Source organism: Phaenicophaeus curvirostris, chromosome 4 (genome assembly GCF_032191515.1).
Source record: "Phaenicophaeus curvirostris isolate KB17595 chromosome 4, BPBGC_Pcur_1.0, whole genome shotgun sequence".
NCBI lineage: Eukaryota > Metazoa > Chordata > Aves > Cuculiformes > Cuculidae > Phaenicophaeus > Phaenicophaeus curvirostris.
The window spans coordinates 70,915,827-70,940,428 of NC_091395.1; the positions used below are offsets into that span (position 1 = coordinate 70,915,827).

Consider the following 24,602-nt stretch of genomic DNA (forward strand, 5'->3'; position numbering starts at 1 on the left):
TAGGGAATGAAGATCCAGATCCAGCCCCACCTTTTCCCGCTCTGGGGACTCTAAACTGAAAGGCTTTTTTTACCTTCTGTCTAGTCTCCTGCATGAAGCATTTTTAGCTCCATAGGGGTTCGGTTTCAGCTCCCACAGGAGAACAGGTGATAGGAACCATCTCTTTCCAGGTCCCTTGCATTTCAGTCACTCTGGCTTAGACTGTCTCCTGAGAGTTTAATAGCACAGTGGCAGAACAGCCAGGTATTTGCATGAGAGTTACAGACCACCAGATGGCTATCTCTGCTAAACTATCCTGATACACACTGGGCTGAGTTTTGGGTGGCTGGTTCCTGAGATTTAACACTTCTTGCTTCTGGCCAGTAGCTCCTCATAATTAGGAACATCTTTATAATCCATTTCCACAGCTACTTCTAAGTGGAATAAGTTTATTTTCTGTTTTCCACAAAAGAAAGATGTTTGGTTTTTTTCAATAACATCCCCTTGGAACTCACTGATGCCCTCCCCAACCTGCAAAATGTTTTAGGTGGTGCGACGCATTGTCCATGCAGAACTGCTTACAAATTCTGTATTTGGCTTGTTTCAAAAAAACTAAACAAAACCACAAATAATCTTTTCAACATCATTTCTAAGAGTTTTTAAGGGTTACAGTTTTCTAATAGAAATCTTTGTCCAGACATGAATTGCTAAAGCCAAGCCTCAAGTTTAGAGAAAATGAAATTGCAAGGTATCATGCAGAAGATGAGTATGGAGCCATCACCCTTTCTCAGTAGCTTCAGAAGGGATGTGCTGAAGGATTGTTTTTGTTCTGAAGCCCTGCTCACAAGCTCCATACCAAGCTCACCTATGACATTAAGTGCTTTGTATTACAGTGCCAGACCCTTCATTCCAACCTTATCAGCACTAAATTCGCACTTACAAGTGGTTTTTCCTTCCAGGCCTTTACTTCCCAGATGCAATCATGTGCACATCGAAGAATAACCATGGAAAAGTCTTTGCTTTCAGTTCTTGCTTTAGCACTGAAACAGCGCTAGTTATAAAAGGAAGATTTAGATGCATCAGCACAGCTCGCTTCAGCTCAGAGTTGTGTCCATTTAGAAATTATACACTCATAAAATGGTTTGGGTTGGAAGGGATCTTAAAGCCCATCCAGTTCCAACACCCACCTCCCACTGGATCAGGCTGCTCAAAGCCTCATCCAACCTAGCCTTGAACACCTCGAGGGATGGGGCATCCACGGCTTCTCTGGGCAACTGGTGTCAGGGCCTCACTACCCTCACAGGAAAAATTTTCTTCTTAATATCTAATCTAAATCTCCTCTCTTTCAGCTTAAAAGCATTTTCCCTCATCCTATCTCTGCACCTCCCAATAAAGAACCCCTCCCCAGGTTTCCTGTAGGCCCCCTTCAAGTACTGCAAGGATGCTATAAGGTCCCCCCAGAGCCTTCTCTGCTCTAAGCTGAACAAGCCCAACTCACCTGTATTACAACCACTCACTTCAACAACACTCCATGGGCCAAATCATCCAAGGTGTTTTGGTACCTGGAAGTCATACGCATTATCAGTAAGTAACAAGTGTGTTATAGTACAATTGAAAAGGCATTTGAGTGAGTTATAAAGACAAAAAGCAGAGATTACATGAATGATAGTTTTATTTTTTAACTTTTTTTCCTTTTCAGAAGCCCTGAGGACAGGAATAGAAAAAGTTCCAGTAGAAATATCACACAGACAGTTTAGCAATTAAGATGTTTGAAGAGCTGGTGAGCTCGGAGACCCTGATTTTCTAAGTTGCTTTAAGTAAAGTGATGCACAAAGAGGTGTGATGTATGTAAAAAGTAGATTAATTTATTTTTAATTTGAAAGGAATTCTGTGTAATGAAGATATGCTGCACTTGGTAAGATAGATGCCTTTTTAAAAATTTTCCTCAGTATTGCTACAGATAAACCCAGGAAAAGGAGAAAGCTCCTAAAATCCTCTGAATTATGTCTGACTGGGTCTAACAAGAATGCTTAAGTGGCAAAATTCAAGACCTGTTATGTGTAAATATGCTAAGCTGCCCTTGCTGCCCTTACAGAGAAATCATTTGATTAAATGAGACAGTAATTAACACAGCATGGGTTTCTCAAATGCTGGATGAGGGGAAGATGCATGCTGGTAAGAGCCAGGCTAGCATCATGCGTTTGACTCATACTCCCATGAAGAGTCAATGGTCTTTCTTGCTTCAAGGCAGAAAGAGGAAGAAATTATATATATATCTGGGTATATTCCCCACCCGACAAGGAAAGTTCCAGCAACAAAACCAGAAACAAAAAAGAAAAGTAGAATTGCTTAAAAAAGGTTATTCCTAACCTGGCCAAAATCTGTGCATCTGAGTTAGCCAGCTCCAAGTCACTTGCTGGGAAACCTTAATTCTGCAAATTCTCTTTCTGCATGGAAGAGGGTCTCTAGAAAAAAAGGTCTTTTTGCATGTATGTGTCCTTTTAATAAAGAAAGGGTGAGAGTACACCGATTACACGATAGGATCAGACTTAACTGGTGGAATAGACACTCGGCTCCAGATAGGAAGTTTTGGCTGATAATTCTAGGACTCATGTGACTGAGTAGCATTACAATAAAGCATTACTTACCAAGCACACACTTTTCACACAGATTTTTACCACTTCCCTTTCCAATCACAGGCATTTGGTTTGGTTATTTTTTTATTTTACTAAAGGCCCAAAATGGGGTAAAGTGCACCTATGGACTGCTGGAAATTTTCTTGTACTGACATCTCATGTCCACAGCCAAGAAGGGCTAAGTGCCACTGCAGAACGTAAATTCTCCACTCTTTTTACAGGTAGGAGTGAGAATTTGTCCTATAAATGAACACCTCCAGTCTGTGCAGGCTCGAGTGCCTGTATAGTGACACAATGACATTTGTGTCTCTTCTGAACGTGAAGTCTTCAAGATAAAACAGTCCTATACAGACTATTCTGGAATCCCAGCATCCAATGATCTATACTACATTCAAATGCATAGAGTTTTAGTGGTGGTGGTTTTGCTTGTTTTCAATTATTTTTTGTGTCTTTATCCTTAATAAGAAATAAAATCAATTTAGCAGTCGATTCAATGGAACTGGTGATGAACTTGGTTTGTCCTTTTCTACATTTTCACTTGAAGCCTTCACTGCTAAGTTAGCTAGACAGGTAGTAGAAGTGGCTTTGCTTTTCAGTGCAGTAACAATCCTTCAAAATTCCAGCTATTTATTATTTTATTTCTGGTAGTTTAGAAGTACATCTTTTAAATATCTGTGCTGAAGAAAGAAAACATCTTCCCAAGTGCTGAATTTCTTTGAGACAAACTTCCAAGATTCAGCATGAATTGCTTTCTAAGCAGCAGTTGTGCAAATGAAAAGGTATTTGGCAGAACTGTAAATTAGCTCTCATCTGAGGTGGTCAGAAGCTACACCAAGGAGTTTAACTTTTCTCCTTTTTTAATTCTTATAGTTTGTTGATTCATGAGTAAACACCTCCAACAGGTGAGTGACTGAGCCAGCACTGCAGAGAATCCATTCTAACTTGTATTCTGGATTTTACTGAAGACTTCTACGTTTCGCTTTGAAATTGATTTTCAAACGCTCTTGTTCTCCTTGATATTCGGGATTTCCTTCATACATAAAGCTGTATAAAACCTTGCAAGAGCTCAACAGGTCGATGCTTGGTTCGCTCTGCATAAAACATGACTACAGCCAGCCAAGCAGGTTTGGGAGATCTGGTTAAGCACCCAGCCTAGTACAACAAACCATACCGGATCCAGTTGCTTGATCCCAATATACACGTTAACTGCTCCTGTTTATCTCTGAATCCATCAATGCATTCTTGGGCTTGAGACTGATGTAATTTTAACTGATTCCAGCAGGCAGTTCACTAGTACAACATGCCACTTGAATGATTTCTTTTTTAAAACCTCATACTTTCACTTTGCGCTTAAGATTTTTTGTGTCAGTTAAACTGCAACACATTCTGAGTATCTCAACAAATTGTCACAAAATGCTTTCCAGAGTTTATAGTTCTGAATGATACTGGAATACCATCTTGGCAAGGCAGACCAGGATGCTCTTTGTCATTTCAGTTCTTCCACTACCACGGCTACCAGTTTTGAATTAGTTCCTGGATCTCAGTCTGCTGAAGTCAGTCTCTACTCCATTCATCATCTGAAGGCATCAGTTGATTTGTTGGGTTTTTTTCAGTGTATACACAAGAGCTCTTCAGAGGTACTGCAAAAGCCACTGTGCTGCTTGATGTGGCACACTTTCTGGACCAGTAGACTGAATAACTCTGTGCATTGCCATTTCTGGTAAAAACCTAACTTTTTCTAAGGCATCTTTTTTCTGAAGTTATGGAAAGTGGATGCACACAAATTGGCAAAGGAGGTCTAAATTACATGAGTCCCTTAGGGTGGAAAAAACCTCAAATCCAAAAACCTAAAAGTCCTTAGATGTGCTCTGTTTCACATATATTTCAAATAATTATCAACTTGTTAAATGCATTCCATTCTACACCACCAAATCTTTGCCAAAATTAATGTTCATTATCAAATAAGTTAAAGTTGAAACTAATTTTTAAAATTACTGTGGCAAAAATGTACAGCATTTTAGTGTAAATATGAAGATCTGTGACAAAGGTTTTGTGCAGTCGCACTCTTGTTAATCTTCTTTGCCCTTCATTTTATTACAATTTAATTCAGTGCATAATTAAACTGGTTGGCAAACTTCTCGTGCTTTCTTTGGTCCACTCGGTTCATGGCTTTCACCACCCGTTTCACAGCACCTCTGAAAGAGAAATAAAAAATATAATGAGAGTTATGTTGATTCTACACAATCTCAGAGCATGTTTATGAATGTTGGGGGAAAAAATTAACTATGATTAATCACTACCAGGCTTCTGAGCACTGCACTGATGAGGCTGAACAAATTTGTCTTGTTAACTAAATTAGCTGCAGCAGTACAAATAGTTTAATTCAACAATGATTTTATGAACAGGAGTAAACAAATTAAAGTCTTTCAGTTTAATGGCTGTGCATTCCACCCTCCTAGCATTATTTCTGATGGTCACACAGAGCAAGTTTGATTTTCAAAAGCACCTAACTGCTTTCAGGGAGACCGTAACTAAAAGTATCTAAAAAACCACTCAGAAACCCTTATGAAATCCAACCTGCAGAATCCAGAATGGTTTTGTGAGGAAAGGACTTGCTGTTCAATTCATGTAACTATAACTCATTTAGCAACTTTCCTTTCACAGGTTATTAAAAACCCATTTCACCAGCTCTGAGCAGAGTAAGACTCACTCACACCAACAGCATCCTCATTCTTAAGCACCAACTATTTAATCCATAAGCACAACACTAGTTTAGAAAGACACCAAAGATTGTCACATATTGCTAGGCAGAGAGATAAATTACTGCTGCAGAACAGCTAAGTGCTTAGAGTTTAGCTTAGTCAGAACAGTATGTCCAATATCTTATTCTTATATAAAGTGGAATGAGATCTCTGCTACCTCGTGATGAGCAAGCATTCAAGCCCTCTGCATTGCCTATTTTGCTTGACAAAGGCTCTGGAGTGTTCTTCAAATTCGAAAAAGAAACAAAACTTTGGAACGCTCAAGCTTTCTGGTGCTCTAAATCTGATGAGGGTTTGCCTCCACGTTGCTGGTCTTCATTGGCAGCCGTTGTTTCCTCCCAGTAAAGACAAAGCCAAGAGATTTCTCTTCTTTTGGGAGTGACTACTGTGCTTTTGAACTGGGTGAATGAAGACACACGCATTTTCTGATCCTCCACAAACTTTTGAGTGAAGATTACGTAGCTGAGGTTTTAAGGGTGGGGAAAATTATTCCTAGACAGCCTGAATAGGGTCGAGAGAACATGGAGAGAACAGGCCTATATATCCTTTAACTAGTTAGGTGGAGGAATGGGTTCACAATTCCAGAGGTTAAAGAAAGCAGAATTAAAGCAGCAGCAGAAGTCATGAGTATGCTCTGTTTGGTACACCTGTCCCCACAGAAATTTCTGGTAGTTGTTCTGCACAGCTCAGTGCATCCTGCCTAGGGAATTTTGCTCCTCACTGGATTCTAGAGTTCCCATTTTTATTGTTTACTTTCAGTGCCTCTAGCATAAAGGCTCAGATATGTAAGGCTGACATTTGCAGGTGTGCTCAGATGCCACCCTGCCTCTGTTTAGGAAGAAGGAAGTTATCTCCTCAGACATTTATGTAAAGACCTGGCTGCTCTGCCAGCATGGGAGCTATACCGGCTAAGGGCTTGGTTGGAGGCACTATGTCCCATTGAAGAACACAGAACTGATTGAAACTGATTGAAATCTGGTTGATTTCAACATCAGAAATGCAGGTGGCAAGTTCCACCACACAAAGTGGATGGTTTCAAGTCTAGTGCTTTTAGACTATGTTGTCACAGTTTGCTTTTATCACTTTTGAGGATGTTGCAGACTGTGCAGCATGAAATGAAGACAAGACTTCCCCTTTTTAGCATGCATCAGCCTTTTTCAGGATCAGATCCTACACACTATTCCAGCTCTGCTCCTGTGGCTGTCTCCAAGAGGCAAGTTTTAGCTAAGTGCTCTCCATAATGGCTTCATTTCAAAAGCCACCTTAATAACCCTTCTAAACGGTGGGATTAAAGATTTTCTCAGCGGCAACTGTAATGAAAACCAACATTCTGATAAAACACCTGGGAAGAGGTATACTTTTAACAAAACTCTGCCAATAAAGTTACCAGAGTAAGGAAAATGTGGTCATGGTTTTGCACTTCAAATATTGCCTAATTGGTAGGAGAAAAGTGAGCCTTTAGCAGTGCAGAGTGGCCTTGACACTTTCATGTCATGTAGGTTTTACATTAGCACCACTGGATTGTGCGATACTGTAAATGAAATGAGATCCCACTTTGATGATCTGTGTGCAATTTCACTTAACTTTATTGGCAGACTAGAGCCTGGGTTTATCACCTATACATTTCAAGTAATTTGGGGTTGTTATAAGGAGCCAAGGTTATCATCTTGTTTAGTGCTGCAAAGCATGAAACCTATTAAAACATGACAGGTTTGATTCCCTATGCCTGGCACTAACACACACTCAAAATCATTAGCAAAAGCCACAGTAAACCAAAACCAGCTTTTAAAGTGTATTTTGTTAAAGCCGATATGAAATTCTGATCATTAGAACTGTATGTCTCTGACTTCTAACTAAGATCAGGTAATACGAGAATTTCACAGAGCAAGTGCTACTTCTGTAACTAAAAGCAACGTGGTTTTGGCTTTCTTATTACAACCATTAAATCAGAAAAGAGAAAACAGACATTAAACCAATTTGAGCCTTGGATGCTGTTCAATTCATTCAGTATGTTTACAGAAGAAGCCAGCAATGACGATTTTATAAGTTGACTTTTTGATTTGACAACTTTACACTTTTCAGTTTCCTTTGACTACCTCATTTTTGACTTGTGAAACTCCTTAAAGAGCTGCAGCTGCTTCCCATTTGACAAGGACCAGAGCGTGGTTAGGCAAATCTGTGTTGTAGCCACGTCTAACCAAGACTAGATATCAGAAATGACATAACATAGTGGATACATGAAGCTACTACACATTCTAAACCCCATTCCTCTTGGTGGGTTGGTAGGGTCCTGCTTCCTTCTGAACTTTAGAGCAGGCACACTAGCTAACTCATATATGCCTACGTGAGTCATGGACACACCTTTCTCTGAAATTTCTGAGTGCCAATGCCATCCAAACAGTTTACTTTCCAGGTAAATGTAGGCCATGAGCAATCTTTGCACACATGCTGGGAGGATAGGGAGATGTATAGAAACAGCACCATTGTGGGAAGAATGCTGCATCCACACACCTCTAGTACAGGGAATAATCATCTACAAACTCTAACACTGAAATGAGACCTGCAGCAGGTCCAGTCCTTAATATTTGCAAAAGACAGGAGGGGTTAAGTGAACGAGGACCATAACACAAGGATCCAGATGTTTTTCTTAACCAACTGAATGCATTCTCAGTAATGGAGGAGAGAAATGCAATGGCAGGTCGTCACTGAATAACACAGAGGACTGGAAGGCACTACATCAGAGCCAGACAGTAATTCCATACACTGAAGAGTGAGCGAAAACACACAGGAAACCCAGGCAGCAGTCAAAAGTTTGGGAACGTCTCTGAGCATACACCAGAGGCTTGAGGACAACTGCCAAGACACTGCTACACGCCAAAAGCCAAGGGGTTCTGACAGCTCCTTTTGTTAATTGAAATTCTGCTCGGGGCAGCCCATCTCAGGACTTCAAAAGGCAAAACTTCATTTTTACTCCATCTACACTACTACAGTGTGTCTGATGCTGTAATGCTGTGTCAGTCTGAACATATTATCTTCTCTCCAGCTCCAGTACTACTTGCAAACATAAACTAGCATCCATCCAATTAATAAATGATCATCCAGAGAAGTCACCATTGTGATTAAAAAAAAAAAAAATTGAAAGCATAAAAAAAAGTTTTTATAGGGTAAACTTGTAAATTAGCAGAAAATCATTCTCAAAGAAATAATCTTGGTTATTGGTACCTGCTACTCTTTACTTTCCAGAGATATGGAAGGCATTCCTGTGCTGCAGTTAGCAGAAGAAATTGTTTAGTAAGTGCACATTAATGTAGAAACAGAAAGTACCGTTGAAACAAAGGGAAATAGCAACTGAACAGCCTTTACAGAACATAAGCATCTTACTTATTGAAGACTTTTTTCTCAAGCCGGGCACGAGAAGTATTAGCCTGCTGCTTCAGGTCTGTCAGATTTGGATATTTTTTCTTCTTTCCTTTCTTTTTCCCTTCTTTTCCATCAATTTTAGAGGAACCAAGATCCATTCCCGTCGCTGCTTCCACTTCTCTCATGAATTCTGGATCTCGCCACTCTGTTTAAAATAAAAAGCATGCACTTTGAAACTCCAAACCTAAGAAGAATTTGAAGATTCCTAAGGCACAGGCTCTTGTCACCTCTAGGCAAGGGCCAAGCCACAGTGCTTTAAGTTGCATACACAAAGGAAGGGAAGGATGAAGCAGTTAGCCAAAATGACAGATCTCGATGAAATAGCCCTGCCAGTCTGGAATTAGTATCTGTTATCAGCTGCTGTAGATAAAACTGTTCTGTAGGAAGATTTAAGTTTTTGCAGTAGCACAGTAGCAAAATTCCAAGGAAACTCTTCCATGTAGGAGAGGTAACAAATCCAGTCATTATTATTTAGGAATTGAACAAAATTCTGACCGTGTAGCTGAGGAACGTACCTCCAGAAGCAAATTCTGAATAAGTTAAATAATAAACCTAAAATAATGGGATACGTTAACTTCTCCCAAGTGACAGGTGATATGGCAAGAGGAAATAACCTCAAGTTGTGCCAGGGGAGGTTCAGATTAGACATCACAAAAAATTTCTTCACCAAAGGGGTTCTTGGGCACTGGCCCAGGCTGCGCAGGAATGTGGCCGAGTCACCATCCCTGGAGGTATTTAAAAGACAGGTAGATGAGGCACTCAGGGATATGGTTTACTAGTAGGCAGGTACATTTGGACTTCATGATCTCAAAGGTCTCTACCAGACAAATGATTCTATGTTTCTAACTTTTGAGCGGAGTGAGGGTGACAACACTGTAACTTTCCTGCATCAAAGAATCCCATCTGCTTCAAAACATGAACTGGTATCTGATATCTGAAGAGCATTCTTGAATGAGACAACACGATCCTGTTGCCATGAGCCCCATTTTGCATCTGAAAAAGATACTTTTTAAGTATCCCCCTACTTCCTGAGTTTAATGATCAAATAAAGTTTCTTCTCTTGACAATAGCACAGGAGTTAATTTATCTCATCAAAGGCTTGTTTTACAACTTTATCAAAACCTTAATGCTTCAGAATCCAACCATACACTGTGAATGGATTCTCAAAAGCATGAACAATTTAAACTGTAAAATCTCTGAGGAAGCAGTGGGCTTTCACCTTTAGTATGCATATCAGAACAAGGTAACAAAGCAGAAAGTAAAAATGTGGCTGCAGGATGGATAACTTCAAAAGGAAATTTAGAAAAATTACATTGTATTATAAAGATTCACAGCATATAGGCTGGAAAAAAATCTAATAAGTACTACTTCAAAGAGTGACATGATCCAAAGTGTGTTGCATAAGTGTCAGAATTCTGTATTTTATGTGATTCTTTGATGCCAGTGATTTGTCATAGAGTTTTTCATCCATCAGTCAGCCTTTGTTGCCTGTAGAAATACTAACACCAAACTTCTACTATGCTTATTTAACATCTATGTAGAGACGGAAAAATAAACAGTGCTAAACAACTCTACAATTTCACTTATGTCCCAAAATGCTCACTAAGTGGGACAAATACTGGTAACAACCTTTCAGGAAGGTCAGAGGCAATGTCCCCACTTAAGAACACGGTGTTCAGGAACGCCAAAGCAATTTTCCAAGGAAAGGTTAGATCTAACCTACTATGACACCTGAAAGCAAGGACTGATTAAAATCCAACACAGCAAAAAGCATGAGGAAAATGAAGCCGTGCAAGAACTGAGCAGGAGAAGTATAGAGGGAGAAAATAGAACACATATACTTGATAGATCATAAGACCTCACAGACTTTATTTTTTTTTTTTAAGTGAAGGAATACAGAACAGAACAATTCAGATACAGGAACGATTAATCCAAGATTAAGGAAAACTGTCTAAACAGTTTATCTCCCAGTAATAAGAAGGCGTCACAGTTAAGGAACCCAGTGAATGGAGCAATTGTTTAAACACAACGAAAAAATGCCGGCATCCAGTAGAGATGAAATGAGCATTTGAGTAAAATGAAGGAGCAATTTAAAAGCCTTTGAGAAAAATCAATAGAATGCCAGGGAAGAGCAGCCTTTTTGAGCATTGATGGGCCCCTAAAGCTCTTCATACATTGTTACTGAGTTTAGCAGCAGGGAAAAGAAAATTACACAGTTTGCAAGGGTAGGCGGGAATCAATACTGTAGTTAGTAAAGAGATGCTATTTCACATCTGACTGGCCAGCGGCCTGCCTTCACCAGCCTGTCCTCATACCTGTTTGTTAACAAGTCACTAAGGGCTGAAAAACCACATACTCTTCAGGCTTGACACAAAAAATAGGCACTTAATTTGCTCCTGTGTGTGAACTATTGGAAAAGGATGAACACTGCAGATTAGCAGGTCAGTGCAATCCCACCCGATTCATTGTTTAAAGACCTAAGAGTCCAAAGCCCCATTTTGTGGACATCACTTAGAGTTTAAAAGTTTATACTAAGTTAAAAAATGCTCTGTAATAACAATGACAGTCTTGTCTAGACATCGTCATTATCACATGAATTATATTACTTATGCATAATTGCTTTCCCCTTCAACCACACAAGGATGAAAATAAACCTACCGTCCAACAGGAAAAAAGACACAGGAAGAATTCTAGTGCAAATCAACTATGCAACTGATGCCTAATTTTAATGTTTGGCATTTTTCAAACTGTTGTAACTAACAAACCACGTTGTCAGCCGTAAGACCAGAGGTGCTGTACGGAGCAGGTCCCACTTGCACATTTTCTACAGCAGCACTGTGCAGATTTGCTTCAAGCCCTTTGTAAAAAACTCAAACCCCAGTGCAAACCAACTTAACATGCTACCACCCAAACCACAAGCCTAAAATAAACAAGGTAAAGATCATTTTAACAGGTTGACAAAAATATTGTAAAACAAATATAAAAACATCAAGGCACAGAAAAAAAAAAGAAACCAACAAAAAGCAGCGGATAAAAGTATTTAGCGACATCTGGTACACATCTGGCTTTAGAAACCTGCGAGGTTTTGTCCAATAAATTAAGTGCCATAGCTTGTTCAGTATCTCCCCAGACAGATGGGATGGACCTTTTTATGACATCTCAGCTTAACAAAGGCACTCAATAATGCAACACAGCAATGTCAACACTGGTTTGGGACTAACATACACATCCTCCTGGGCCAGAGGTGAGAAGTCTCTAACAACACGGAGCTGACACTGTAATAAAAATAAATATTATGTCTAGCCTCAAGCAATGGCAATTTTACAGGAAAAAAAAAATCAATATTTTTCAGTGCAAGTGATTTTTATACCACAGTATTAGCTTCTACTTTGAAACTAGTCCCTCAAGAACACCTACAAGTTTAATTTCCTATTTTTAGTTTGTCATAACGAAGTTAAGAACTTTTCTTTTTAGCTCAACATCCACACCTCTGGCCTGGTTTTGCTGCCCCAGCCCAACCATGCCCATGTTGTTGGCTGGATGCCAGTTTAGACCACTTCCCTCCACCTACGCAAGGATGGAAACTGCCTCCAAACCTCGTGCTTTGACACATGCAGACACCAGGAGGTGTTCAGTAACTGCTGCATTCACATGGTACTGGCAACTGCCAAGCACGGTCACTCAGGGATGGCCAAATACGTATTAAATGAAACTGGGCAGGTCAGTTGTATGTTTAAATGCATTTGACATAGACGTTTTTGGATAACAGATCAACAACTGCTTTTTATGCTCTGAAGGGGTTTTGTGGAAGGTTCAGTAGCCTCATTAATCATAGATATGACTGTGAAACTGGTGAAATACTGAGTTACAGACAACTCTTTCTTAAGGGAGAACTCCTTAGAGGGAGCATACCACAAGATATCAAAATGATAAAGCCTACGGGTAAGTTTAATCAGAATGCAGAATACTCATCTAGAATAAATAGCTTAAAACAGAGAAAACTAAGACCTGCTGGAGGAAGGCAGATTAAATAAAAGCTTTGAAAACAAATCTGTCCCCTCCAATTACACAGTATGTCTTTGCTGTATAGATTCCTCTCTCCCATCTTGCTTTGCAGTCCATCAACTTCCAGTAGCTTCTTCCTGGTTGCAGTCCCCCTGGCACTCTGTGAAAATCTACCTTGTATCCATCACTAATAAGGCTTACTTGTACTTCCAAGGGGAATAAGAGACTTTATTTGCAGTAATATTCTTGCTTTTGTATTCACTGCTTGCTGTCTTTCTCACTGTTTTCACAGTCTAGAGCTAGTATAGACTAGCACAGTCTAGCAGTCTAGAGCTTTATCCTGGCTAAAAATGCTCAAATTATCTTGAGGAAAGACAGCCTCCCTTCCAGAACACTCCACACCTGAAAGCAGCAGCCAGGGTGCAAGAAGGCTGTTAAGTTTTGTCTCCCATTCCTATAGCTTAAAAACAAAATCCAGATTATTGCACAATAAACTGGACAATTAAGCACCAGGCACCTGCTTGCTCCCGTCCTCGTGCCTATCACATACATCATGCCTATTGGAATATCTAGGTTAGTTATAAAGGCAAGAAAGAAAAGCCCAAGGTGAGGGCTTCCCTAGTTCAGAGCATTTTCTAGTGATGCTGCACAGATGCACACCACAAGCCCAGGAATTCTCTTTCTAAAACACAAGCAGTAAAAGACTAGGTGTAGGAAATACAGAATATGATAGATATGAATAGATACAGGAAAAACAAGTTCCCACATTGCCAATATTCATGGTAACACAGTGATCCTAGTAATATTATCATTACACTACATAAATCACAACTGTTAGGGGCCAGCAAGATTAGATGACTTTTCAGAAGCACGGGAACAATTACTGTCAAGCATTTCCCAGTCAATAGGTTTAGCTGTCCTTAATAAAGGTGTTCCTTAAGATAAAGGCTATATAATTCGTCTGTCTGAGAAGTGTTAGGAACATTACAATAACTATTGGAAAGAAAGAACAAATACAATGTTAACTTTATTGTGTGTACACATACGTCCATATTCATCACATAAGCAAGAATCACTGCAAATGATTTGCAAATTAAAACCAACAAGAATTTAAATGAGAGAATGGGGTTAGGAACAAAAGAGAAATACGGTCCAATCTGTGCCTTCAGCAACACAAGAATCAGCTCCTTTCCTCCACACAACCTGCCTCACTCCTTGTCCAACTGTATACTGAGATTGCTCTCCCTCAGCATCTATATGTCTAGATGCATTGCAATATATAGACAATATATAGATACAATATATAAAATTATTATATGGGTTGTAAATATATCGTACATATTATAAATACTGTATACAACACATATACAAACAAATACAATAAAGATTTACACATACATTTAAGTTTTATGTCCTAACTCAGTCTAACGTTTTTACTTCTTTCTTTGTAGAATCATAGAACAGCTTAGGTTGGAAGGGACCTTAAAGCCCACCCAGTTCCAACTCGCCTGCCATGGGCAGGGACACCTCCCGCTGGCCCAGGCTGTTCAAGGCCCCATCCAACCTGGCCTTGAACATCTCCAGGGATGGGGCAGCCACAGCTTCCCTGGACAGCCTGTTCCAGTGCCTCACCATCCTCATCGTGAAGAATTCCTTCCTAATGTCTAATCTAAATCTTCTCCCCTCCAATTTAAAATCATCCCCCCTCATCCTATCACTATCATCCTTCTCTTCTAAGGGCTGAACAACCAACCTTTTCTTAAGATACTATGCAGACACAAACCTGGCTGAGTTGCTTGCTTCTCAAATAGCATCTTTTCTTCTTTGGCTCTATCCTCTGCATTAATGGGAACTCCGGATTCATCCCGAGGAATTATCTTTCCATGGAAAGGGCACTTTAGAAAGAAAAGGAAGAAAAAAGACCTCAAAACTTCTGAATGAAATAAAATGCTGATATGTTAGTCAACATAGCTTAAAGCCAGACATCAAGCTAATCTCCAGTCCACCTTAGAAAGTATCAGGATCCCACAAACATAATGTGTTTAATACATTCAGAAACCCAAAGAAATAAGCTCTTTATGATATCAATAGCCAATTTAAAGAGTCCAGGCAGCACCTCCTGTCAAGCCTGGAACCAGGGCACCAATGCTGCCCTGTATTTTGTTGTTTACACTACATCCCTCTCCTGAAACAGTTTCATTTAAAGAATCTTTGCACATTAAGATCCTTCAGTCTCAGGTAACACAGGAAGAACAAGGATATTAGAACAAAGTATACAAGCAAAGCGTTTCTGCTCAATGGGGCGCATAATTTGAGGCTGTATAGGGTTTAGCTTTCATAAAACCTAATTTGTAAATAAAATCTCTTTGACTCTCAATCACCCATATTTCTAAATACAGTTAGTATCTAATAAGCCTGTAAATAAGCAAAACATTTCAGCAAACAACTAACTTTTTGCTTTACTGTCAGGTACTTAAACATTACAGTAACAAATATTATATAAATACCTATGATGAATGCCAAAAATATTTGAGAGTTCTTTAAACGTTCACAGCTTCCTTACAGGAAAGATGCTTCTCATATGAAGCACACATCACTAGCAAATTTCTCCAAATACAATTTTCTTTCACTCCCTTGAGGTATATTTACAATGTGAAATAAACTTTCATGGACACATTTTAACAAGAACTTCTCCAAACAGCTCAGATCTGGGAAGTTATGTTACTTGGTGCTCACTTTAATCCGATCTTGTCTTTCACACAGACTTCCATCAGGCTTTCGTGCTCGACATTTGTGTTTCACTGGTTCAAACTTGCCAGCAAATGTTATATATCTAGTATTTAACATTTCAGTTATTTCTTTATTTTCCACCTCTTCCTCTACTTCACTGGGTGCCCAAAATCGATGCTCAGAAGTAAATCTGGGAAAACAATGAATCAAAATTACTCACAAAGTTGTAAGAAAGCAGATACAGATGTCAGCATGGCAAACTCAAATGTAAAAGATAGGGATGCTTTACTAGTGAATTAGAAAAAAACTAAGAATCTACCTTTCTTCCTTATAACTCCAATATTCTGAAGGTGTTTTTAGAATATTACCAAATCCTGTCTAGTATTGATTTCTTGTTTAACGTGCTAACCTATTACAAGTCTTAGTTCACAATCTGACATGAAGTCAGTTATCCAATCCTCAGCTTCAGTGAATAATTTCACAATTCTGTAGTTAAACATTCTTCATAACAAAACACTGCTATGATTAAAGTCAGAAGGTAGACCAGGGATGAAAGAGTTGGACCTTAACTTGTCTGGTATTATTCCTGGTAGCTGTACTTGTGTAGCAGCAGAGAAGCAGAAGCTGAAATCAGATATATTTGACATATTTGCAATATACTTGGACCAAGGAAGAGAGCAAACAATCAGTTGAGTCTTACAGAGATTCTTTCTTCCAGGTTGTCCTATACAGTGTTCGTGTCTGAGAAACTTACGGGATGTTCCTGTAGGAGATTAAGCTAATCCACTCAAAATCTATTTTAAAATTAGAGCTCTTACCTATATTTACAGACACAAATAGGCAAATATACTCTTTGTTAATATTGTGTAAAGAAAATTAGTACCATTCCAGCAGATGTGGAGAGTGGGAGAGAAGGGGAGGAAGGACCCTTGGGTGATGTAGTATTTTCAAGTTTCTCACAGTATTCGTTTAATTTCATTTCAGCCACCCTGAGCTGCCAATAGTCTGTAACAGGAAGCAGGCAACCCCAGAGGGTACCAACATGATTCATGTTAGTTGCAAATCTTAGGATGCAATGACTGTCCCTCTGATGTGCCTTTCTTTTTTCTAATCATGAAAAGAAATTAGGGGGAGCAGCTTAAGCTTAGATAACTATAAGATATCTGAAACAAAACAACAACCCCTCTCCAAATTTAAGGAAATAAGAAGTTAAAAAGGAAAAAAAGAAATAAACACAGCTAAACTAAGCAAAAAAATGTTCAGCCTGCACGTCTGCTGCTTATTACAAGTGAAATGGAGATATGTGGATGACAGATGTCTTGCTAAAGACTTAAAATTCATAAAGGACACTTTACAATCCCTTTCTCCCATATAGCTCTCCACCCAATACATTCCAGACTGATTAGAGAGGATTTTCTCTCATGAATATCCTTGGGTGTCATTCCTACTTCTGAGGCTTTGCCTTCTATAGACTTGAGAGCGATACATAGGTGAACACTGGCTTCGCTAATCACAATGATCTCAACTCAGCAAAGTGCATAAAAGAACATTTAAAGAATAACTTTAATGGGGGTAGAGAGTTCTGATGAATTTTATCTAAGCAAGTTTTCAACAGACAACAAGCAAATAACAAAAAGGGGAAGGAAACTTCTGATCATAGCAACATACAACATGCATAGCTGCTGGTTTTACTGCAATATTTGGTCATTTTAAACTATGTAAAGATATTAAAACTAGGTTAAAAAACGGTTTGAACAATTCTGAAGCCATTCCATGATTTGCCACATCATCAGGAAAATGTCCAAGAAGGAAAATCCTTGTTAAAGAGATTCATCCTGTCCAATAATTTCTTCACCTTGTTAGGACCAGAAAAATTCTAACTTGCTATAAAGTACAAGCAGCTTAATTCTGGTAAATTGGGGGATAAAGGCAAAAAGACTTACAGTTGAGGCTAGTTCAATATTAAACACGATAATAATATATTTTTTTAAACAAAAAAATGTGGAAAAATAATTTTTTCAATAACACACTTCTGCAAAATATACCCTAAAAAACCATCTAAGAATCTTTTTAATATATCAATACTATGTTAGCAAAACATTTTAATGTTATGGTATCTTAGCTTCAGAAATTATGTGGCAAGAACATACAGCAGGCAGTAGATAAAAGAATGAAATACATTTCTTGTTTTTTCAGTTTTCGTACAATCCTGAAAACAAGACTATCTACTAGCTTGGTGTTAATAACCTTACAAATACATGGAGGGGAAAGCATTCCTAAAAAGATACCACACAGGATTTCTATGTGTGAAGTAGTCTCACAGAATCTTTTAGTAAAATTCTAATGCCCTTTGGTGGTCTGAACTTCCCTCCCCCTCTAAATTATCAAATTACAGTTACATGAGAATGAAGAAGCATTTAACAGTTGTGCCTGCCAACCTTTCCAGTTAGTAAAAAGATCTGTTTAATACGTTGACTCCCCTGAAAAAATAATTTGTATCCAACAAATCTCAAGGAAATTAATATTATGCTTTAGATAATATATCACTGATAAATATTTAAAAATTGGACTTCAAATAGCCTGATTCCTATACAAATATTTATAATTATTATTATTATTTACTACAAACATATGCATTTTCTCCCAGCATGACTTACAGCAGGTGAGAAAAGAAAAACGCAGTGCTAAATCCCAAAGTTTTCTGATTTCCTGCTGTTGTAATACAAGCAATGCTTTAAAAAAGCAAAACATAAGATCTTTGAAAAAATGATGCACGTGACAAGTAAGACCTTTTTGTAACAGGGATCAAACAGGGAAGAGATGATCAACCAGAAGATCAGCACTTCACTCACTCATAGAAAGTGTGTTACTGATCTGGACAGATAACGGTGGCTGTAATGGAAATTACACAGCTATACATTACCAGGAATAGAAGACAAGTAACAGTTAACTAGAATTTAAAAGAAAGTCCAGCTCCTGGAGAAATGTGGCATTCTTTATGAATTTATATCAACTTTTTTCAAATGATGATGGGAAGCTTATCAGAAGCTCGAGTAAATATAAATTTTAAAACCACTATGATGCATACAGAGACCCTGGAACATGCACTAAATGAGCTAATTCAAATATCCTTGTCACAGTCAAAAAGTGTTGCACCAGCTAACTTACTTTGATCCTAAAAGTATGCTAATTTAACTCAAGGAGTAGCGTAGATGAGTTTGGAAGGCCCCCGCTATCCAAAATAGTTTGTTAAGCTGGCATGGCAACCTCTACACAGTACAACACTGTGTAAAATACACCCCAACCCCCCAAAAAGGTACTACTACAGCTTTATAAACTCGTTTTAAGAGTTCTTAAACTGCTAATCAGTTGTGCGAGTGAAGATGGAAGTGGGGAAAATGGTTTGGCACAAACTTTTTGTAAAGCCCGCAAACACCGTTCCCCTTCTCTAGTCCATCATTTTTGAGCTGAACAAACAAAACTTCTTTAGAAAATCATCTTCCCAGTATCTACATTCTTACTATCAAAATCTTAGTTTATGGTGAACGCTGTAATTAAGTAAGCGCAGTGTTAAATGGGTGAAGGGGAAAGACTTTTGCACTTCAGATTCAGATTCTGAAAATTCAAATTCCATGCACATTTGATTTGTATCGTCTGGGTTTTAGACTTGCCTTTTTTTCTTAGGCATCTTACAGACACAGTGTGCGTGTGCAAATAGAAAAGTTAAAGGAGTTGGCCAATGACTACCCAAATTTTTCAGTAAATATGTTTTATACCCAAGGGTCAATGGTATTGTATGTGCAGAGTTACTTAAATTATCCTCAGTTAGATTGCTGTATGTGTAGTTATAGACTAAAGGGTTCAGAAGTGTGCCCTCTATTTTATTGGAAAGCATAAAAATAAAACAGTACAGCATAAGGCAGACAGGCAGTGAAATATGTCGCTGATTTCACTTATGACTGGAATAACTCATTTGCAATGTAAAATAAAGGCTTACTACCTTTTTGGCATTATCACAGACAAATGCTTCTTAAAGCCCTGTTGAAAATCTTAACCATTTTATAGGCTTTGAACCACACCAAGCAGAATCCAAAGCTTGGAGTGAGTGCATTAAAGCACTATTATGCGTCAAATTTCACTGGATTTTCACAACTTAAAACATTCAGCATTTTATGCAATCAGGGGCAACACTTTCCTATTGTGGCTTTTTTTTTTTCCTGCAAACACTGTCTTCACACTGTAGTTATGGGTTGGATTTTTTGTTTGTTTTGGTAAGAAAACAAGCTAAGTTAAAGTAATCCTGCTGAGAACATACAGTTGGATTTGCAATCCAACCAGTCAATGGGTTCTGCCTTTTCCAAAACAGGTAGGGTACACACCAATACTAGAGTTCTGGTGGACTTAAATGAAGTTCATACCTAGATGGGGGACTTTGCATCCCACCTTTATATAAAAATACTAGTACTACAATGGGGTTTTAAGGACAGACTGCTAGAAACAAGCTCCAATATATACCTGCAATCTGTTCTCTGCAACACTGCTAAAGCTTTCCCCAAGTCAGCAAAACTTCATGTCCAAGAAACACAGAACCTTCCACAACAAGAATGAAAAGTGAGATATCCAAATTCAAAGCCTGTAACTGCCACCCATTTCTTGAGTGACTGAACAAGCATATCAACTTCCTCAGTTACTACTCTGTAAAGTCAGGAAAAATACCCCTGACACTCTCCCCAGTCTTTTCCCCTATATTATTTGCTATTTATTTAGACAGTAAAGTCCCCAGCAGAGGGATGGTCTATTACGCACTCGCATAACACTTTGCATAATAAGGTACCAATTTAAACTGGAGTAAGTGATGCCATGCTGCAAATAATACACAAACATGAAAGAGCAGGGGGAAAAAAAATGCTTTGAAGCATCAAAGGATATTTAATTAGTATCACATCTTCTCAAAACAAATAACATTTTATGGTAGAATTTCTGACTTTGTTTATGGATCCTACAGCACAAGGGAAAGAAGAAAAGTAATTATCAAAAGAAATAGCAGTCACAGCACTGCATGACCTCTGAGTACAAGTAAATCTATATATTTGTTTTAGTTTGTCTTAAAAGAAAAAGAGCCTTACTTGAGAATCTTTCCAGCACTTGGTTGATCCTGTCCCCAGTAGTGAAGATCTAATCCAAAGGGCATGAGGGGAGCTTTAGCTCGCTCCTCTTCTCGTTTTCTTCTCTTACTGTCAGGCTCTTCCAAGGCTGCTGGCTCAGTAGTGGCAGAGTCACTGGAGAACATCGATGAAAAGTCAATACAGAACAGCATTAAGTACAACTTTTTCCTCTTTTTTCCCCTAGATTTTCACACCAATGCCAATATAATCTTAAATCTAGGACTACAATTATCTTTATAGGGCTCGGGTTTTTTTAGAAGATACAGACCATAACACCACACACCAAGTACAGCACACTGTATCATGAAGCTTAACTGCACATTCAGCTAAAGCTAGATAAAGTTACCATGGGCGTAAAAGCTTAGAGAACTAACAGGGGCATCAGTCGATCATACGTGCTGCGCTGTAACAACAAGAGCTACTGATACGGCAAACCATTTTTAGAAAGATCTTGCTTCTGTAAACTCATGTCATGTTTGTACGGCAGTCACACAGACTGCAAATGCTTGCAGCCTTGTAATACTCATTGTGCAACACCACTACAGAATTCATTAGTCGTCAAAAAACAGGGTGATGCTATGGAGTCCTTGGCTATTCACTGATAGAGCTACAAATGGCCTCAGGCACCTTACTGAAATAGTAACTTTTTAAAGATTAATAACAAAAAAGCAAATCCAAACACTCCAAACTCCAAAGTTCTAATGAAGTAAACATCTTTCTCTTTCAGACATCATATTCTAGTTTGCAGGTAGCCTTCCTGGTCAATGCAGAAGTGCGTTTTCATGAACATACCAGGCCAGTTTCATTCTCAAGTCACAGATAAATGCTAGATGAGGCTGGAGTTTCACCAGACTTTGAACAGGATTGACAACAAATAGGTCTTTTGAATCAGTAAAACGTTTCCAGGCAGCACTGCCACATAAATCACTAGGAACCAAGAGATGGTTGAAGCTACTTTCTAATTTAGTATTAGGATACATTCTGTCCAGTTGCAAACCAAAAATTACTTCAATATATGGTGATCAAGTTTTTTGATAGGATAGAAGGAAATGTTTTCTTTTTTCAGAAGCCATTTACATCAAATAAAACCTAAACAGAGTAGTAGAACATCTCTTATGAGCCTTGTGTAACCACTAACAAAATCACCAATATTAAGCAGTGAATGTACATCTCAGTATAAGAATTGTAACTTCAAAATGAAACTAAGCAGATTGCTTAGATCATGAGCATTTTCTGTGTGCTTTTGTGACTAATTAATACAAGAGCAAGAGGTTTTCACAACCATTCAAAAAAAGATAACCTGGCATGTGGAGGTGGCAACTTTGGTAGTTTGTCTCTGATGAGTTTCAGCGTGGCAGCTGCACAGGTTGGATCAAATTCGTCTTCATTCCCTTTCAGCTGGGTGCAGGAGCTCAGTGGAACTGGTCCTGTTGATGTCTTCCCCACTGGCGCTTTTGGAGTCGACTGGGGTTCTAGCCCTGCAAAAAAACCCTCAGTGTTTAGGAGTGATTCACTTCTCTTACCCTCAACACTTCACAGTGGGGTCAAACAGCTCAGGAAGCTGATTACGTGTCTTATTGCTTTCAGTTTGCATTAGACATCAATCCTACTCAAAGACAGAGTGATATTTCTGCCTGTGAAATTTTTCTTATCTTGGAACAGAAACATGCTGAGTAACTAACTACAGAAAACCAGCTTTTAAATTTGTATGACATGGTATGACAAGAAAGAATGATGTTACTTCACCTTGGAAAGGTTTTTAACAATACGTTTGCCTCAACTGCAATAGTGCTTTCTGTAAGTAAGTTTCTAGTGTCACATTCTCTTGCTAGTATGTAATTTCTCAAGGTTATATCAAGGTAAAACAGAAGAAAGGAACTCCTGACACTACTGTTTAACACCTAGTCTCCCAAAAGACATCTAAGAGCAGCAGAAAGCAGAATGAAAGGCATAATACATCCTGTGTACTAAGATTAATTATGGTGTCTCAGCAAAAAGTCCTGCTAAAACTCTTAGAGCCTGGCAAAGAGAAACCACCTCTGGGTGGGGGATTCACTGCAGCACAGGACTGATGAGACCAGGAACTGTCACCACCCAGTACATCTGGCAGGGAAGCACACTCAGTGAAAAAACAAAGTGTGTGTGCAGCACATCCTTGTTCTTTCATGATTCTCAGCTACCATATCGACCCTTCAGAGCTGAGAATATTAAACAAAACATCTCTTTTTTTCCTTCCTAACTTGTTGAAGGGCAGCATCACTAAGAATAGTTGAATTTCCATCCCTAAATACACCTGCAAACAGAACAATCTAGAGAACATTCTTCTTTCACAGATACTAAAACACACAACTTGTCAAGATAAAGCACCTAAGTGCTGGCAGAAGCAATGAGTATATCCACAGAGTACGCTCAAGAGATAGTAAATGCCTGAGCTACACTGCAGAAACAAGCCCACTGCAAGTCACTGATGTTCAGCACCAGCAGCTCAGCGGTGGGGCAACTTAATTACTTTATACAGCTAGATTAGACACTCAGCCCAGACTGTAATGATGCAATTAGATAGGCTGAGCAGTTAGACAACACATGCCTCTACCCACCGAGCCAGAGAAGCAACTCTATTAGCTGGCAGTAGCAACAAGAACTTTTCAGCCAATGACAGCTAAACCCAGAGATTTGATCCCTCACCCTAATATAAAAGATTACATTTGCTCCTTCAGAAAGCCTTTTTATAGAGTAACTGATTGAAATGCAAGGCCCCACCCTTCAAGAAAACCCAAATCAAGACCAAAATTTCAGGCAAATTATCTCAACCTTCTCAAGAAAAGCAACCTGAGTTTACCTGATATGTTTTAGACATTATTTCATTGGGACTTTTAGTCTCTTGCCCACTTCTAGCCAGCCCTGAAGCTGTGTTCTTACTTTGCTTATTTGTTTTGCTAATTATTAAACAAGATATCAACTGAAAAAGAATAAGTGAATGACCTGCCCTCTAAGTAGGAAATTGCAGGACCCGTAGCAGCAGTAGCTTTGGTATACAAAATATTTTCATTTTAAAGAAAAACAAATTATTCACAAACAAAATTAGAGCAACTTGTCCAGACCCCTCTTTCTACCTTATAAGGTCTTCCAGTAATTAATCCTGACCTCAATTCATTTGCACCACTCATTCCCTGTTGCCTATGGGGTGCAGCCATGCAGAAGGTATTGCCAGACATCAGCCACAAGTCAAGTTGTTGAGGTGGCAACCTTCTAGGTCCACCCGCTACACGCACATGGGTCTGCATTTACCACATACTTAGGTCAGGAGCTGAGTCCTTGCGCAGGGAATGAATTCTCCTCCTTGTTTTCCAAAGCTTCAAGCTCAGGGCACCAACAAGGATGCCCGGTCGATCCCCTGCTTTACCTAGTCCCTGGACATCCTGTCCCCAGAGGAAGCTGACAATGCCAATTCAAAATCCACAAAGCCAGAGCCCCTCAGAAGGAGAGTTAAAACAAAAGCAGACATCCAGTTGTATCTGGCTTGCGTGCATGCGTAGCCTTTAAATTTCGCTGCATACAGTGAATAGTCATTTCAGTCATTCCTAGATTTGCTGAATACCACTCACTCCAAAGGAAAAAATATTCTCAAGGATGAGGATTTGTCTACAACCATCTGATATCCCACGTCTCTCTTTAGAATGGCTGACACTGGTAACAGTCAAGGGAAGTGTTTTAAGGGGAAGGTGATTCCAGGCAAAGGCCAGTGGCAACTGCTGTGGAAGACGGCTCACCTTCCCCTTTCAAAACAAGACAGGGAAGCAAATAGGATCTGGAAAAGGAAGGAGTACAAGAGCGTGCTAGCTATCAGTAGTTAATAAGGATTCATGGAGGCCTCTCCATCTCCTCAGTCTCCAACACCAACTGAA

General features: G+C 39.0%; 1 protein-coding gene across 2 annotated transcripts in view; it reads right to left on the reverse strand.

Moving 5' to 3' along the window:
- Window positions 1–24,602, reverse strand: part of UVSSA (UV stimulated scaffold protein A) — a 375,853-nt gene that overhangs the window by 313,773 nt on the left and 37,478 nt on the right. Inside the window, exons 8-13 of one of the 2 annotated variants that reach the window (XR_011337395.1) lie at window positions 21,998–22,175; window positions 20,659–20,811; window positions 15,539–15,722; window positions 14,586–14,697; window positions 8,759–8,942; window positions 4,181–4,810 (exon numbers count right to left, since the gene is read on the reverse strand). Coding sequence is in view for 1 of the 2 variants with exons in the window: in XM_069856486.1 (XP_069712587.1) it covers window positions 4,717–4,810; window positions 8,759–8,942; window positions 14,586–14,697; window positions 15,539–15,722; window positions 20,659–20,811; window positions 21,998–22,175 (905 nt within the window). In the remaining variant the exon portion in view is untranslated. Of the gene's footprint in view, window positions 1–1,633; window positions 4,811–8,758; window positions 8,943–14,585; window positions 14,698–15,538; window positions 15,723–20,658; window positions 20,812–21,997; window positions 22,176–24,602 lie in introns of those variants that run through there. The other variant, XM_069856486.1, reaches the window with a different exon arrangement.